The sequence below is a fragment of the Lonchura striata genome, chromosome 4 (genome assembly GCF_046129695.1).
Source record: "Lonchura striata isolate bLonStr1 chromosome 4, bLonStr1.mat, whole genome shotgun sequence".
NCBI lineage: Eukaryota > Metazoa > Chordata > Aves > Passeriformes > Estrildidae > Lonchura > Lonchura striata.
This window is the reverse complement of record NC_134606.1, coordinates 70,112,096-70,130,787: the sequence shown is the minus strand read 5'-3', so window position 1 is coordinate 70,130,787 and position 18,692 is coordinate 70,112,096. Positions and strand designations below refer to the sequence as shown.

At 37.3% G+C, this 18,692-nt stretch overlaps 1 protein-coding gene across 5 annotated transcripts in view; it reads right to left on the bottom strand.

Moving 5' to 3' along the window:
- Positions 1-18,692, bottom strand: part of PDE5A (phosphodiesterase 5A) — a 50,108-nt gene that overhangs the window by 25,254 nt on the left and 6,162 nt on the right. For all 5 annotated transcript variants that reach the window (XM_021554931.2, XM_021554932.3, XM_021554936.2 and 2 more), the window contains exons 2-7: positions 11,753-12,335; positions 10,971-11,060; positions 4,701-4,772; positions 3,523-3,612; positions 2,172-2,309; positions 1,659-1,726 (exon numbers count right to left, since the gene is read on the bottom strand). In XM_021554931.2, the coding sequence (XP_021410606.1) occupies positions 1,659-1,726; positions 2,172-2,309; positions 3,523-3,612; positions 4,701-4,772; positions 10,971-11,060; positions 11,753-12,335 (1,041 nt within the window). The remainder of the gene's footprint in view (positions 1-1,658; positions 1,727-2,171; positions 2,310-3,522; positions 3,613-4,700; positions 4,773-10,970; positions 11,061-11,752; positions 12,336-18,692) is intronic.

The following is an 18,692-nucleotide window of genomic DNA, read 5'->3' as shown; positions in this document are numbered from 1 at the left end:
AGTGCAGCAGGTATCACTTGTGAATTTTGTGCTGCTAAGTTCATTACAAATTTGTTCTAAAAGTAAAGAGACAGTCATATGGAGGTTCTGTTATTAAAATAGAATTGTCTATTCTAAATCAGAATATAAATTATCTTTACAGAAACAATAATTTCCACTTTTTTAGCCACAATTTATTTAAGGTATTTTAATTCTCTTAGGCCCTTTGCCTGCCTTGGAGGAGGACATATATCCTACTTAGAAACCTATTCCCATCATGCTCCTGTAGTTTCCCTCCAACATTTGGGTTGACTTTTGTTATCCTCTGGGTGTAAAGATGGTTCCAGGGCTGGAGGAGAGGAATTATTCTTTTGTTATTTCACACATACAAGGCAATGCCCCACAATTCTGAAAAACAGTCTGATTTGGAGCTTGATTCAGTGTCCTTGATAGCATAACAAGCCTGAAATATTATGTGAAGTAATACTTCCCATCTAATGCGTGTCATTATATTTCTGCTCTTGCCTGAAATTCCTGAAATTGTGCCCTTCAAGCATAGCAGAAGTTGTAACTGCAATGGTTGATTCACAGTGCAGTCCTAGGCTTAACTGGACTGTCTCATGAGCAAGAGTCTGATAGGCAACTAAGCCTCCAAGATTCCTCTTCCCTATCAGGTATGAGAAATATGTACCTGGCAGACCATGCAAGCAGTAAATAACATTTTAAGTCTGTTAACTAGTCACCATAAAAGGGATAATGAGGAGGAGGGCTCCCTTCTTATAGAGTAGAAAAGGATTCAAGAGGAATTTTCTTTTTCACCTGTGATCTTACCAGGCTGTTATACCTCTGTACTTTCTGGTTGAACACTGTCTGAAACTAATACAGCTCAACAGCTTTTAGTTGCTCAAGTCACACACTTTGTATATCATTCTCTAATATATGGAATTAGATTTAATATGATAAATATTTACTGCAAAACAACATCAAAGGGGCTCAAAATCTGTTTCCTCCCTGCACAAAATATCTGTGGTAGAGTATTTTATATACAACTGTGTCTCTTTCTGACAATATTTGAAACAACTGATTTTAATGACAGAGACAGTAATTTCCAAACTTCAATGGAGAGGTTCAGGCTAACTTTGGGAACTATTTTATCTGGTTATTTTAATTCAGCTCTTTATCTCTTTTTTTTTTCCCTCCCCTTTGAACTCCTTAGAGGTTTCCCAAAGATGAGTGAGAGTTAGAACTTTAGGACTCTAGTCTTGATTTAGTCTGACATGTTCTTTGAGTCATCTTCCTTATCTATGAGTTGAGGATAATGATTAAAATAATTTATTAAAAGCATTTATATACTAATTTGAATATGTCTCCTTTATAACATTTCTTTGAAATCAGTTTTAGAGCAGCTCTTCTGTGCATTTCCACAGCTTAGCCTTGAGATACAAATATATTCTTAGACAGGCAAAGTGAATAGATCAAGCCCTACTCCTGCTCTGCTCAGTGGGACCCTTTTAAGGCAAGAGAGTTGGCCCACTTCAGGTGAAAAGCTGCTCTATAAAAATAGCAGTAATATATGGGATCCAGCAAAAATAAGTCCATTATTATGAAAAGAATATTAAAAGCGTAAGTTTCTTCAGAATTCTCCTAGGATGAACAAAAGTTGGAATTAATTGGTTTACCTCTTCAGATTTTCAGCTGAATCCTCTAATTCCTCAGATTCCATGTGAAAGACACTAGAAAATGTATCCTGGAATATTAAGAGGATGCTTGAATACACAGGTGTATAAGGTTGTCATTATTTAGAATAGTATTACTCATTAAAACCTTGTTGCAGTTATCAAGGCCTATTCTGTACTAAGGACAAGTGTAAAATTTAGCTTCATTCCACATATGTCATCAAGCATAGTGTATCCTACCATAAGGGTACCTTTTGATACAACTTTAAGTATCACTGACGTGTCTTGATCTAGTCATGGCCCGGAGAAGAAATGTCAGTATTTACAAGTTGTGCCAAATTTATATGTCAGCACAGAAATCTTTAACTGAACAAAGGCCAGAGCCTCTCATGTCAATACCCAACCTGAGAAAAGATAGAAAATTAAATGACAACAGAACATATGAGAATAGAGGGAAGCCAACCTCACTCCCAGGGAATAAACACTTCTGCCTTCAGACAGAATAAACATACTCACCGGACAATCTTCATCCACTATGAAGATGGTACACCTCTGCACCTGCATGAAGGATATTATAGTGGCTGCTATCTTTTTCAGGATCACCTCCAAAGACTGCTGCTCTTCAAAAATCAGGCTGGCAAGATCAAGAAGCACCTGAAGAAAAGGTCATTTGTGAGGGTTTGACTAATTGCAATTTATGCAATAATTATTGTTACTGATGTCTTTGAGTCTTCCCCTCTCCCCTGAATCAGGGAAGGCAATTTTTATGCCTGTGACCAGAAGTAAGTTTTGGCTCTCACAGATTTCAAGGTAACAGTCAGTATTAGCCAGCTTGACACTTTTAATGGAAGAATTAAATAGTACAATAAGCTGTCTGATCTTTTCAGTCAGAGAAGCAGCATAGATTTAGGCATTAATAGATCAAATGAAACCTGTGAAATCCAGACAATAGAGGTACTTGCCCTTAGGAAACCTATTTTCCTATGGCTCATGTGTGTATTCTCAAACCACTGATATTTATATTTTTTAAGACTTCTGAACACAGTTCTTGATTGTAATTATAACAGATTCTAATTAACTTATTTGGTGAAAACAATTTAGATAGTCTGCTGTTTTTCAATGCTGCTGTTGAAAGACTTAGCTGTTCATATGTGCCCATTTTTTTTCCTCACAAGAAACATGAAGGCATTTAATAAACTATCCAAATTTGTACCAATTTGCTAACACTGATAGCTGGAAATTCAGACCTACCAGGAAAATTTTAAAAGAACTGCTATCTAGTCTTTTCTCTGAAACATTATCACATGATACAGGGTAAGCATATTCACCCATAAAAGCCATGGCATTAAGAACTCATCAAAACCAAGTTGGCAGCAAAGTAGAGCTATAGCAATCAGAAGGAAATTAAGTTTTCCATTTGATCACTACTGAAATTATGCTTAGTAACTGTTACAGTGGTAACAACTTAAAGGAACAGTCTGTATGCCCTCTGCTATTCCACAGGGATATTCCTGCCTGTAATTTCTGGAGTCTGACACCTCTGGTTGTTTAATACATATGGTGAAGCACAGGATAACTGCAGGTAATATCAAGTATATTAACACAGAATCAATCTTCTGATCATATGGCTCTACCTGCTTCCCTTAGACAAGCCATTTCTCACAGCTCAGGCTGGAATGTGCCCAGCCTCTTCTCAGTGCAGCTCATGGGAGCTTTATCAGACACACAGCATTCAGTCACAAGGATTAAACTAAGGATTAAAAGCAGTCAAGGAACAACTACCACCTCAGAAACAGGAAGAGGAGGCGGTGATTATTTGCAGACCCTCCTAGTTTCTGTATCCCTGGGACAAACCTGTTGGCCATACCTGATTGCGCCTGTTCTCAAGCAGAGACGTCTCGTACAACTGAGCATTGTGAAGAACAATTCCACAAAATGCCAAATATGCCGCAAAATCCTAGTGACAAATGAACATCAACATCTCACAGAGATAATGTCCCACAGCATTTGAACTCTATTCAAAGATAAGCTACCGCAACACTTTGTTTTCACTCTGAAGTATTACTTTATATTTTTATTATCTTTGGCAACCACACATTCAGGATCTGGGTAATTTTCAACTGCTCATAATTTCTTATTTCCGCAGGAATCCCTTCTCCTTTTATTAAGCTAAAATATGAAGATCATTATCTTGGTACAAGTAGGGTTCATCTGAAAAGAAGCTTCAAGGAAAAAATTATGCAGCAATGCATATTTTAGCTAGAAAAACTGACCACAAGAACAACCAGCTTCTCTGAAGGACTTCAATCTCTTGGGAAGTAAAAATAAAAATTTACTAACATAGCAAACCCACATTTTTTTACTCATACAGGATGAAATTAATTCTGGTATCGTACAAATACTCAGAATGCATTTTGTCTTAAAGGGGAAGTTTTCAAAGAGAAAGTATGAATTCTGATTTTTTTATTGCTGATTTTTTTAGTCAACTTTTTCAGCCTGAGCTCAGCCTGGGTTTTTCCCCACTAATTTGAACATGAAGTCTGGAAGTTTTTGGAAAACAACTGTACTGGGAGAATTAGGAATCCATTCTATTGTTTGCTCTCCTGACTCTCTCATATATTCATAATTTATCTGAAGCTTTATCTTTTCCTGCAAATGCTATACTGAGAAGTGATATGGTATTTAAAAGAGAATCACTCCATTGTTCAAATTATGTTTCTTGGGCTTGCCAGGAGAGTTAGAGCCAAGTAATTAAAAAGTATGTCCATCAATATTTATTAAAGCATTTTACAATGCATTCCAGTAGAGTAAGCCTATGTTTCAGAGATATATGACATGGTGATCTAGAAATTAAATTATTTCACGTCCACATTTCTCATGGCCTTATAAAGAAAAATATTTGCACTATTTCCAGGAATGTTCACATCCTCACAGATGTTTAATTTTTAATAACTCCAAAATTTCTGAGCAGCAGGAAAATTAAAAATATATCCATCCATCTTCCCCTATGAAAACAGAAAAGACATAATCATCCAGCTTTTATACCTTTTCATCTTGTTCAGTGAAAGTGCCACCAATTCCAGATTTCTTGTTGATTGCTTGAGCCACACCAACAACCTAGTGTATTCAAAATGGAGAAATGTAATTTTTAGGGGTCTGTAACTGGATTCCATTTCTAGACCTATTTATGTAAGATAATAAATGATCACTACAGGTATTAGTTCACTATTAAATCAAATTGTTAGGATAATAAATGTTTCTCTCTCATGCAGAAACATTTCCTAGATTACAGGATTTGAAGACCTTAGCCTTTCCCTAATATAATTCTGTGTTTCCATTCCTTTTGAGACAAAGTATTATTAATCTGACAAAGTATAATGCAAAGCTTTTAGATGTTTTCAGATTTTTACCATGATTACAGAAACTGATAGAAAAAGCTGCAAAGAACTTCCTTTGTTTGAAGTGTAATTAATGTAAAACCAATGCAAAATGCTAATGATCAGTTTTTTTCATCTTGCTTTTTTAGGATAAACACTATCAGAGGAAAACTGTGTATTGAGCATGTTTAAAAAGTTGTATTTAACTATTCATGGTAAAGTCGTAACTGCTAAACTGATGGAAGACTTGGTTTTATTTTTGTAATGGAAAAGACAATTTACTATCTCTCAGCCCAGCATTCCCAAAATACTGATGCCATAAGTAAGGCCATTGTTCTTTAACATGAACCACTGCCAACTGTGGGCTGAAAAATGTCTGAAATACAGCTCAACTGTCAGCTCCATTCCATACAACCCCATTTTTTCCCACAGGCAAAAACCTCTTACTTCAGTGAGGAATATTTCTCATCCAGTGGACTTCCTTTCTATAAATAACAGTGTACCACCAGCCTGTATTCTCCTCTGGCTGACTTTGAATGAAAGCAAACCCCTTAGCCAGTTATTATGCTTTTATGTTAATCTACATGTGCAGAGATTAATGCTTAGACCTCTTGTCATGCCACTGTCTTCCCTGGGTGCTGATTTAATTTTTTTTTTCCAGTTTTGATCCAGCATGAGCTAAGACAACCTTAAGGCCAGAGGCTTTTCACCCAAAAGGTGAGTACTTTCATGTTTGTTGTTTAAATACATCCCCTCCATGAAAGCAGTATGCAGTGCTTTAAAAAAAGTTCTAAGGAAACAGTTAAAGTACCATATTAATGCAGGAAAAAAAAAAAGTCTTTTTAGGCTCCTGTCATCAGCACTCCAGGTTTCAGATATGTTGACAAAGGCAGGTGTTCCAAGAGCAATGATCAGTTTTAGATCTTTGATAAGGTGTTTCAATAAAGAATTTTAATTGAAGGGGCAGGAAGTAATGAGAATAAACTTGCTAAAAACTTCTGTTGACTTGGTTAGGATAAAAATTTTGTGCATATGCAGGCCTTCCTCTTTTTAGTCACTGTTTCAGTGGCATTCTAAGCTTCCAAACAACTTTGTGTTGTGCCCATTTCTTTTTCATACAAAGTGAACAGTTTTAAAAAATAAACTGGCCCAGATTCTGGCTTCATTTATATCAGTTAAAATTTCAGTGCACTTCTCAAAATTCCATAGAATATGGTGCAGAGACAGTAATGAGAAACTTCAGAGAGGAATTTTTTAGCCATTGGAGTCTTGCCTGCAACCAGGTAATTAGGAGAAGATGTAAGAAACTTGAGAGGATCTGCTCCTGTTACTAAAGTAATTATGTAATTAGGACAAAAGTCAATCATGTGGTAGCATTTGGGGCCATGGAGAACATATGCCTGCATTTTAGAGAATACTGAGCACAGTATGAAACCCAAATCCTCATTTTTAAAACTTATTCTGAGCAAATCACAAATAACAATAGGCTAAATCTGTGATCTCCAGCTGGGAGTTATGACTGCACCAGCAGAAAAACTGAATCAAAGGTGACCAACTGCTCTGGGCTCAGCTAGACAGGGAATTAAAAAGCTTAAGATACTACTCTGGACTGAAGAAAAACAAGGCTAATGGAAAGACTGAAGTCATTAGGGTCTGCTTATACTTTGGCACCTGTGAGCTTATGGCCTAATCACTGAAGTAAGCAGTGTACTGTGGAGTGCTACAAACTCCTTTTCCTGAGCTTTCCCTCCAATTTGGACTAGGCAGGTGGGTTTTATAGAACACAGTCTATCTGCAGTTCCCAACAAGAGCCTTCTTCCAGGTTTGCTTTAGTAAAAGAGCATAAGGGGGTGAGCAGAAGGAAATTCCCCTTGGATCAGAAGCCAAGTACTATGCTATTTTCCCTTCACAGCACCTAATACAGACATAGACCAAAAAGACAAAAAGCAATTCTGATGATGGAATTGTTCCCTTACTTTAAGTCCCAAAGAAGAACAAAGCTTCCATCAACTGCTGATTCACATGCCCACACAATGTTTTACCACATCGGACCACAGCTTTCTGATTGTATTCATGCTGGTAACATAGGTGATCTTCCAGTGCTCTACTTGTTCTTAAACCTTTCCTTTCTAGCTGTGCTACTTTTCCAATTTAATAAATCCTGATCCATATTACAAGGAGAGATTTTTCTAATTATCAGATAGCTTCATTTTTACTGTTTTCTTGCAATAGCCAAGTCCTGCCTCTAAAAGTAGCAGGCTACCTAGAGTTCCTAGTGGGTGACGACTGATGACTTCAATGCTGATGACTGTGCTCTGGATTTTATATGGATAGTTTCATGCTGCAATTTTTTGCACAGTAAATTTACAGGCCTTACTCTGTGAAAGCTGTTCTAGCTCTAAAGGCAGCTGGTGCCTTTTTCAGTACGTTCTTACTTAAACTGCCTTCGGATGTAATTAATATCGCTTGTTAAGGAGATATATTCTTTATTTACTTTGCTGGCACGTGAAGGAAAATTACATTAAAGCCAAAGAAAGGTAATAGAAATAGGAAAGCTGACTTTTTTGATAAGAGAACATACCCACTACAGAAGACAAAGTAGTGTTGGCTTTACTTTGCTCACCTGGACTTGTAGAGGTTGGATTCAAGCTTCTAAAATTATCAGGCAATGACAGAACTGTATTTACAGACTTTCATTTTTTATCAACAAAAATTTCACATCCCTTTATATCGTTCATGCCAGCAGCAGCCTCCACGCTTTGCAACAGTCTAGCTACTGTAATGTGCGTCTCCGCATAAGCTGAAAATCCATCCAAGAAGCAAATTACTGATCTCCATAATCCTGCAGTAAGACTGATGCTGGAACTGAGTCTGTTTAAAATCAGCTTGGCTAGGCCTACTCTATCGTGCAATGACTCGGATGTGTGCTATCTGAAGGGTTTGCTGGGGGAGAAAATAACTTAGCTGGCTAAAGGTGACTTACCCAGTCCCATTTTACACTGTAAAATTCAACAGGGGATTTTCTAAGGCTGTTTTAAGTAGTAGCACCCCTGATTTGTTGGGAAGAACTTCCCAGTGACAGAAGATAGGGCCCAGTAAACAACAAACTGAACAACTGAATAAACATTGCCAGAAAAAAACCCCAACATTTTCCTAGCCAATTACTAGGGGAAATTCCATCTTACATGCTCACAGCCTGGGAGAGACGTCTCAGTTAATTCAGCTAAAAGCTCCAGATGAGAAAATCCTACCAATTTTAGTAGAAATTAAACTGAGATTGCCTTTTATGAAAATTACTATGTCCAGCGCAAAGGAAAAAAAACCCAAAAGAATCAATAACAGAAAATTGTGTCACTCCTGGAGATGTTGTATGGTAGCTGTGGTGGCTCTGGGTTTCAGAAACCATCCATTCTCCAGGTATCCCAAACCTGCTGGAGAGCTCCACAAGTTGGTTTAAGCTAAGGATGTCTATTCCCTATCCAGTCCCGCCAAAACGACTGTTTGTTTGCAAGTGTCTACAAAACCACATCAAAGGCAAAGTCCTTAGTGCACTGCAATGTGTCTCATTGTTACTAGTTCCTGGGTCCTTTCCATGAGATCTTCTGTGAATCAAATTGTTTTCATTTATGGAATTTTTTACTAGCTGTTATTTTTAAATGAGACTTTGGTTTCTCACATGCCTTGTGGAAATATAGGCAAATGTGGAAAACATCTACTGGAAAAATCGTACTTCAGCAGGCCCAGAGGATTTAGTAATCAGCATGAGATTTTCCTCCTCTCTATTACTGACTCTTTTGTTTTTAAAAAAATAGCATGAATACTAAACAAACAAACAGAAAGCCCCACTAGGTCCTCTTTCTCAGCATTTATTTTTGGATGTCTTCCAGAATCATCTTCTGACTGTGATTGCTGACATCCTGAGCTAATGCAGCATTCACAAGCCTCAGTATTTCTAGAGAGGCTTTGGGGATTTTAAAATTTTATCTATTTATTATTTTATCAGGGAGGAGCCAGTATTCTGGTTTTGTTGTTTGGGGGATTTTTAAACAGAAAAAGCAGCAGAATGCAAGTGGAAAATTAAGGACTGATTCGCTGTCTCTCCAAAAACATGTCAGTCGTTTGTTACAGGGAGAATGAGAAAAACCTTCTGGTAGAGACTGTAAAGCTCTGAAAAAAAAATAGGGACTGCCATCCTTTCCTGTAAGAAATCTTCCAGTTTAACACCTTCAAATTATTGCTTGTGAATATAAGACTACTCAAACTTCAGGTTGACTGAACTTGTCAAAATAAACAAATTCCTGCTTCATTTCCGCTTGCTGATGCACTCAGGAGGAGGAAGCTGGCTGAAGACATGGCCCATTGCAGGTTTATTCAGCCCTTAAGTCATGGTGGACTGGACAAACAGACTGCAGCTCTCATTGCTTCCCCACTCACCACCAGCACCTGGTGAGAAGTGAGCACTTCCACACTCCCCAGGCAGCAGGGCTTTGTAGTGCATTACTGTACCCAGCTCTGTGGGGCATACCATCTTTTTCCATTTGACAAAAAGAAAATGGCATGGCTTGGGTGAAATTGGAAGCCTTGCATCAGCCTGACATGGGCCATTGCCAGTTCTTGACATGGCATCTGCTTTGTTCATCTCCTGGCCCAGGGCCAGCAGTGACTGCTGCTAGGTAAAATGGGGAAGACTTTTATGCAGGAATGGGAGTAGGAGAGGATCAAGTGCTGTCCTTGGAAGAATGAAACAAAATAATTTAGGCTGAAATTTGCAGTACATGAAGAAGGGAAATACTGGCCAATCATCTGAGTTGGCTAGAATAAGATTCAATAAACAAGTTAATGCAGGAGTTTAATAAATTCATTTAATTAAAAAAAGGCTCAGTGCAGTAGAAATCAAGGTGACACTCTAGAAGAGGAGTGAAAGATGGAAGAGCAGAAAAAAAGGTATGTCTTCAAATCAATCTTGGCAACACTTCCTTTTGGGAGTTTCAGCTTTCTGGAAGCAAACTATAAATGCTCTGAAAAATAAATGAATTCCAGGAGACAAAAATCTCCACTTCAAAGCTGACACACTGTGTGGAGAGCCTTATATTTTATGAGTATTTGAGAACTGGTGATGTGGCTAAAGGCCACTACAGTCAGGATCAAAGAAAACCCAACCATACTTTCCTTACTCCAAAAGAATGCATCTCCTCTTTTCCCCATTCATTGGCTTTCATGGACTTTACTGAATTCCCTCTTCAAATACTCAGGGGAAGAAGGTGTTGTCAGCCCATAATAAGAACTCTCCTTACTGCAATTGCATGAGACAGGATGAGAGAGCTCCCATGAGAAGCAGCATGGACAGTAAATATGGGAAAGAGTTCAGTGAGCAGATTCACATTGTTTCAAATTAGGAGTGATTTAAGTTATGACTTGAGGATGACTTTTCTGAATCACATTGACACCGTGTGTTTTCAATGCTTGATGTCAGGCACTTAGCACATAAGTAATAAATTAGGAATCATGTTGAGTTAAGAGAGTGTAAAAATAATCAGGTTTTTAGAAAATGATAAAACCCACTTTGTGCCCTCTGAATTAAGCAATATAGATACAAGCTAAGCTGAAGTACAGTAACTTAATCACAATTGGAGATAGACCAGTAAGTGTGCAGAGAACTTTAATGCTGACAGATACTGAGTGCAGGAAGCAGGAACAGCACTTCTGGAGTTAAATACATATATTCTACTGCTGCATTTGGGATTAAACTCTTCCTGACAGATCCCTTTGGCTTACATTGCTCAACTAGATAAGATAAAATTACAGTCTAAACAAACATAAGCAGTCTTGCTTAAAAAAAAAATAGTTGGAAGATGATGACTGCCAGCTAATGTAAGTTTAAAGCATCACCATGACTGGAAATAATATTTCATGAAGTGATCCCAAGACTGCAACTTACCTCTTCCCTGTGATTCTTTATTGGCATACAGAGAATGCTCTGAGTCTTATACCCTGTGATCTGGTCAACTTCTGCATTGAATCTTGGATCCTGATACAGGAAGGAAATGCAAATAATTAGACTACTAGCCTAAAGATCAGTTCTTTTTCTTCCTTGGTTAATAGATTAAGAAAAGCTTAGTTTTTTATTTAATAGTCACCCAGGATAACAAAGGTTTCATTACCAGCCAATAATTACATAAAGTTGTTCCTATCAGTGTGTTAACAACAGATTGTGTGGAATACGAGTGCCAATGGATTAAGACTGCTGCTATAAAGAACGAAAAACCCAAACCCTAGGAGAAGCCTCTTTTTGAGCCTAGATCATTATAATAAATATCCTCATGGATTAACCATCCCTAGTTTACCTTTTATCATCTAGAAAAAATTAGAGAAATAAACTAAAAGATCTGTACCCACAGAGGAACACAGTTTCATAAACATGGTTTGTGGTTTTGCTTTTACCAGAGAACGCTTGTTTCATTTCTTCACCTCAGTACTGAACTTTGAATAATCACCTCAACAGAACTCTCATTTTTTTAGTCCTAGCTTCATGTTTCTGTGTGCACATGCATCTACGATACATGTATTATAATCAAAACCATAGTGTCAAGTTTGCATCTTGACCTCTTTAGTTCAATATAGCACCAAATACAGGCACTAAAACGGCAATATTTCAGCAGCTGATAACGTGGCAGCTTCTTCTGTTTCAAGAATTGCTGAAGACCGATTTTCTTGGCTTACCTCATAGGCATTCTTGATGTTGAGAGGCTGCCCTATGGCTGCCACGTGACCCACAATGCCCTTGTTCCACTCCAGGCGAATGCAGTTGTTGGAAGCTTCTTCCAGGGTGGATCCTTCTGCCACATCAAACAGCCTGCTCACGAGGAATTTCTCGTTGGAGCTGTCCTCACACACCAGGAACAGAGAGTAACGATCAGCTGCGATCAGCTCGTGGATGTGTAGGAAGATCTTATGGCAAAGCGCTGTGACATCTAAGTGACTAGAAATATCTTTCACAAGTTCTAATAGTCTTGAGCACTGATCCCCTGCACTGGTCTCAATCCTTGGAGATTGCAAAGGCATCTGTTCCTTCTTGTCAGAGCCAGAGAGGAAGCTCACTGCTCCTACTGAGTCCTTGACAAAAATAGGCCTTAAGGGTCTGTCAAATTCAGAAGCAGAGATTTTCCTCGCTGGTATCCCAGAGTTGGTGGTCTCGGCACAGGCAGGCTGGTGACAGGCACAGGCTTCGCTCTGGGACTTGCTTCCCTCCTTGCAGACTGGAATAGTGTGAACTCTCTCAGCAAACCATGCATTAACCATTTCTCTGTAAAACAAAACCAAAAATACAGCAAATGACGTGAAGTGAAAATCCTCTAGCACATATTGGAAGCTGACACAGAGGATAACTAAACCTTTTCACACAGAGGATACTGATGCACCTTTAGACTCCTCTATATCAATATTCTCTCATTTTATGCAGCACTTAGCCTGGATTAAGCAGTAACATTTTCTGTAAAAAAAAAAAGCTATTTTTGCCTAGAGGAAATACCTGAATAAGGCAGAGGAGGACCACTTATGCTGTGGCTTTCAGAGTACAGATCAGAAGTCTGCACCGTCATTTTGTGACTGAAAAGTTCCAGTCCTCTCCATTCCTAAGATCTGGATTTCTGTGTAAGACATACATATTCATTTGAAGACAAAACTTTCTGGTTTTAGCCTCTAAAAAAAAAATTCAAACTTTAATTCTCTCAGACCTTCCTATTTTTCTGTTGCCAATAAACTGTTTTTAAGTTAACTTCCCTGCCCTCGAAGTTAATAAAAAATGCTGGTTAGACTCAAAGCATAAAATCTTTGCTTAAAAACCATGAAAGAAACATGATTATTACCAATTCAGCCCCCTCCAAAACACGAACAGACTGTTTTCATGCATCTCTACTATTTCCTTTCCTTGCAGATGACACTCATTGCCTAACTCAACCCTGAATACTGAAAAACCCTGAAACTGTATTTTTAAGTGCTCACCACCAATCAAAAAATGCCATGCATCTCAAGTATTTAACTGTGCTTCTCTAATTTAGAACTAGAATGCCAACCCTAATAATGTCCTTACTAAATGCAGCATATCATCATAACATGAGTATACTTTTTTCATTATGATACCATTTTCTCATCCAAAATCTGAGGGGTTTTTCTTTCAGTTTTTTTTGTCTTTCGTTTGTTTTTTTTTTTTTTTTAATGTAGGGATTTTTATTTTATTTGCTCAGTGTCAAGGATTTCTTACAGCAAATGCCCTACTCTCAGAAGAAATAGTTTTTTGCTGTATTACATAACATATGAGCCTAGGAACAGCAAAAATCCTAGTAACAAGTCTGATCTTTTGGAAACCTTTCATGGTGGTCATGTTTTAAATTTGGGATATTTTTTATTTGCTCAGCAGACCACAGGAATTCTGAGACTGAAGCTGAATGAAGCCATGGAACTGAGTCAGGTTAGTCAGCCGCTGATCAGTTACACTCATCGGTAACTGATGAACTGAACATATTTTCATAAGTTACATGTGAAAAGCACTGTACTGTGATCTTATTTTCCTTAGAGCACACCTTTGTATTTGCTGTAAGATGCAATAATGCAAGCACAATTAACCCTTAATTCAAAGCAAAGTGACCAATTAAAATATCAAGTCCAACAATATCATTTTTAATAGCAAGCCATCCATAAAAAAAACCCCACATTTGACTTATATTAGGAAGGCCTGAAAGAGTTTCTTCAATCACACACCATTTGGAGTCCTCAACTGTAGGAAAACAAAATGCTATAAAAATTTGAAAAAAACAAAAAAATGCTATAAAAATTGAATTATTAAAAACCAATGATTCTCCTTTAATAAAGCAGTGATACCTATTTTTGTGCAGTAACCTCATGCAAGTGTTTCTTGCAGTGAAGCAAAGAACAACTAATATATTATATGAAATTTGACTTCAACAATATTACTTTCCATTACTTAAACAGGATAAACATTAAATGTGGGAACTGCAACCATTCAATATTGCAATGCATAATATGATTTGCATAGGACAGAGTCACATGTGCAAAAGTTGTTTCACTGAGAGTCAAAATAAGAAGCTAGCATTTGGTTACACTTGGAATTGTCATTTATTAGACCGAATAAGAAAAACACTTTCAATTAAAATGACAAAAAATATCCCTAAGAAAATTAAAAAGCTAAAGATACCAAATTCTATACGTAGATACAGTACAACCTCTAAAATCAGTGCTGCTAACTGTTGTTAGCAGCTTTGTTATAAGTGGGTCCTTTTTATTTTACTCTGATCTCCTCAAAATAAAACATTATCTGGAAATTTTAGCTTCTCCAAAACAAAACTATTATCCAGCACTAAGGCTGCAGAAAAGAACCTGCGAATGCCAGCTGGAGGCATTTAAACCTCAGACACAAGAAGGTAGGTATAGAAAAATTGGTAGTTTTAAAGAAGATAGCTAACTTGACCCAGATTCATAGGTGTGCTGACTTAGTTTCTGAGTACTGAGGATTGGCATTAATGGAAGGTAAGACTGAAAAGTAGCAGTAATGATATAGTACCAGATGGAGGGTGTTCTCCAACAACTGATGAGGCTCAGAAGCCATGTAATTGCAAATGCACATATTTGAAGGCACGTTTGGAAATGAACCTGTGCTGTTGTTGGGCAACATCAAATTGCAGAGCAATCTGATTCACTGCCTACTTACTCCTGAGGAAAGGAGAATATAAAAAGCTATCTTTTTCCCTTCTCCTGACTTACACTGAATTTACATATGTGGATGTGTTGATACAAGATGCAAGGCAGAGAAAGAATCTATTACTTTTCATGCATAAAGAAAAAACTACAGCAGAAATTTGATTTATCAGTAGAAACCTGTCATTTTATTTATTCTACAGTGTCATGTTATGATTTCCCCAGGCCTTAATGGTGTAGCAATAGCAATCAGTAAGAACAATGTACTCTGAATGCTAATACCTGTTCTCAAACTGTGGCCATGAGGTCATTAATTTTTTACCCCCTTGTCTTTTTACTGAGTAAAATAACCTCCATTTCTTATGGAGGTTATTGAAGGATGTGGAACACAGCTGTAAAACCTTTCACATGAAAGGAATTATGTTTAACAAGAACTGAACTACTTGTTGGGTATCAGCACTGTTTATGAAGCACTTAAACATTGAACAGAACTATATGTGGAGCTGAATAATTATGAGTAACATATTCCTGTCCTTTAATTTCTACTGGGTGATGGCTCAATAATTTGCCAACATAGTGCATGATTCTCAGGAAGCTCTTTAGATTAACAGCAACAACAAATCCTTAACTAAACTGGTTATAGCATGGTTTTCAGCTTCAAGCCTTTTAAGCATTTTACTTTGGGCAACAGGAAAGCCATTCAAATTCAACTGGAAAAAGAACAGTGTTCAGTGACCTTTCCCAAATGCCTCTTCTAACAAGGAAACTATTTAGCTCCTTTTACTCACCCAGTTACACACACGGGTGGAAGAACCAGCATTTTGCATGAGCTGACGTATTCTAACTCTATTTAAAATCTCTCGGTATCTTGACACATGTCCGCTTGTTGACATTCAGTCCTATTTAACAATGCATGACAAGAAGGGTATTATGACTAACACAAGTACTCTCACAGCACAGAATTAGCTCAGCAGATATCCAACACCAAACAAGTCCTAAGCCATGAGTGAGGGTCCTGGAAATTAGCAACGAGTGCCATGTACAATTAAGGTGTCATTTGAAAGGACTGCAGGAAGAAACCAACACTTGGGACTATGCATGTGAGCAGTCTTCAGTAAGCATTGGCATTGTCAAGAGCTGATTGTAAGGACAAGACCCGGGCTGTTGTTTAGAAGTTGCAAGAGCAGATACCAATCCACAGTGATCCATGCAGACAGTTAAACTCAGTGCAGTATCTCTTATCCCACCATGACAATCACTGTGAGTTGAAGAGCTACAGGACCCATATGCCTCACAACCAAGATGCATCCCTTACTGCACTATGATCCTTTAATATAAACCTTCACTCAAGAAAGATGTAATTTATCCCAGAGCTCATAAACAGGAATAGTAGAATATGAAGTTACTATTCACTATGAAAAATTACAATAGTGACTGCTGAATTTGGCTGGTGACTTCATCAGCAGATGACAAAACTGGAGAGGAATTTTGAAGTGATTGTGCTAAGAAGGGGATAAAAATGCAATTGTAGGCAAAACACCGAAGAAGAAAAAAAAAAGAAAAAACACTGTGGAATCCTCCCCTCTATCACTGCTTACATACAAGAACACAATCTGCAGTACATGAGACCCTGCAAGCTTCAGAGGAATTAAGACTTTGGCCCCAATTTGTTAAATGATGCACAGAAAGTAAACCTGTCCCTAGAGCAAGAGGTTTTCAGTATTAATAGGCAATAAAAACAAAAAAATCAATGGTTGAAAAAATACAGGCACAAGGAAGCAACATGTCTTGAGCCAGGTCATGCAGGAGGGCATGTGTGGAGCTGAAGAGAACTTTGCTGTATTTCTTGTGCCATATACATTAAACCATACTGACACAGCACTAATCACTATGCTACTCATAGACTGGGAATATTAAATAATTTATTGTACCCATCTTTGCTTTGTTGTGATTATCTTCAAAGTAATCACAACAGACTTATTAAAAAAAAAAAAAACCACACCAAAAAAACAACAACCCAGCACAGTGAAGGTGTTTAACAGCCAGGCTGTGATTGTCTTGCTTACATATAGCCTATGTAAGAACTCAATGTGACCATTCAGCACAACTGCTTGGCGCCTTCGGAGAAAATGTACAAAAAACAGAATGCAAAGGTAACACCGAGATGCAACAATGACAATAAAAGCTGTGTGTTCCTTGCCTTTCACAAAGATAGTGTAACACTTGCAGTTCCATAACAGAACATAGCGAAAAGTAGTTTTCAGTTAAGCGGCAAAAAATTCCCTGTTTTCTCTGTCACTCACAAACCACTTGTATATACAACATATGATGTTTTAGTAGCTGTGTGGACTGTTCTGCTAATTTTTCATTCAAAGCAGCAGTTATTGGTAACACACTTGAGGAGAGGAATTACAAACTTGCCTACTAGAAAATGCCAACTTTCAAGTGTCTGAATTCCTCTAGCCTAATCCGGACAATGCTGAAATCAATAATATTTTAGACTAAACTTCATAGCTGTTTTCTCAATTGCCTTCCATAAAATAACCACTAGATGTCTTCAAATTTCTCTCCAGCATCTTGACATCATTTAGACACAGAAATAATGTAAAGCATTAGCAAAAACTCCAAAACTATTCGGTTGTAGCAAAGGAGTTTGAAATGCAAAGCCATTTGGATGTTATAGTTGCCTTCCCATTTTCTTTCTAGTATTTCCTATTTCACAATTACATTCTAAGTGCCTTTGTCTCTTTTCTAGCAATGGAAAGATTTAAATAAACTGTATAAGGCCTCATTAGATGGAATCAGTAAACTGACTGTAAAAGAAGTGTTTTCAAACTGACTAAAAGAGTAGATTGACAAAACACTAGGTGTTTTTCCTTAAACCCTTCCCAATTATAGTTAGTGGAGATGCCATTTCTCACAGTGGTAGGCAAGCAGTTCCGGAATATGAACTATGTCAGTGCCAGTTTTTTAGCACAACTCGGTTAAATATATTAGTATACATTTAGCTTTAAATATTTCAATTGGCACAAATGACTTCTGTTTGGATACAGTTCTTAATTTAGAACATTAATTCTTGATTCAAACCATGCTCATGAGAGACTGAAATAACTTTTTAGAATGATGAAATTTTCATCTTGTCTGGATGCTCATTTTTTTAAAAAATAGAGGGTAGAGATTGTGTTATTATTTCTAGCAAAAGTATTCAAATTGGAAAACTAACACTGACAGGCTATTCTTGCCTATTTTAAAGTTTTCTTTAATGACCTAACTTCAATTAACTTTTTACAAGAAAGCTTTTTTCCACAGAGGAGACATTCTAGTTGCACTATAAAGAAAGACAGAATAAAGCCTCAGGGATTAAAGTTAAAATTCTAAAACCTGACCTTTATTTCTCCTCCCTATGTTTGCTTCTTTCTCCAAGCCCAAAAAAAAAGAAAAAATTAAAAATAACTAGGTACCAAATGGTTTTGTTAGGAAAGCAGTAGGACAATACCAGTAATTTAAATGAAAAATGGATTAAGAGTTAAATTCACATGAGCTTGGAGAACACATGTAGATCTTCAGCACTACTTCATTTCATTTCCACCTGAATTGGTAAACCAGAGGTTAGGTATAATTGAAGTGGAGCAGAGGCTCTGGGATGGCTCTCTCTGCTGGGGTGAGTTATCCATAATGCACAAGTAAGTGGGAAAATATATATCCTTTACTAAGCAAATTTTGTAGCGATATATTCAGTGCCAGACTCAATGTGAAATTACAACCACTGTGTTCTCCATGACGGCTAATTGAGTAGGGCTTCTTTTCTGGCATTTTACAAATAGCTCCTTTTGTATTTAATGACCTTTTAAAAATACAGTTTTCTTCAAGTCAATCATATAAATGAAGAAGTATTCAATATCAACTTATCTTTCTTTTCCAGTAAGGAAAAAAATACTTCAATACTGTG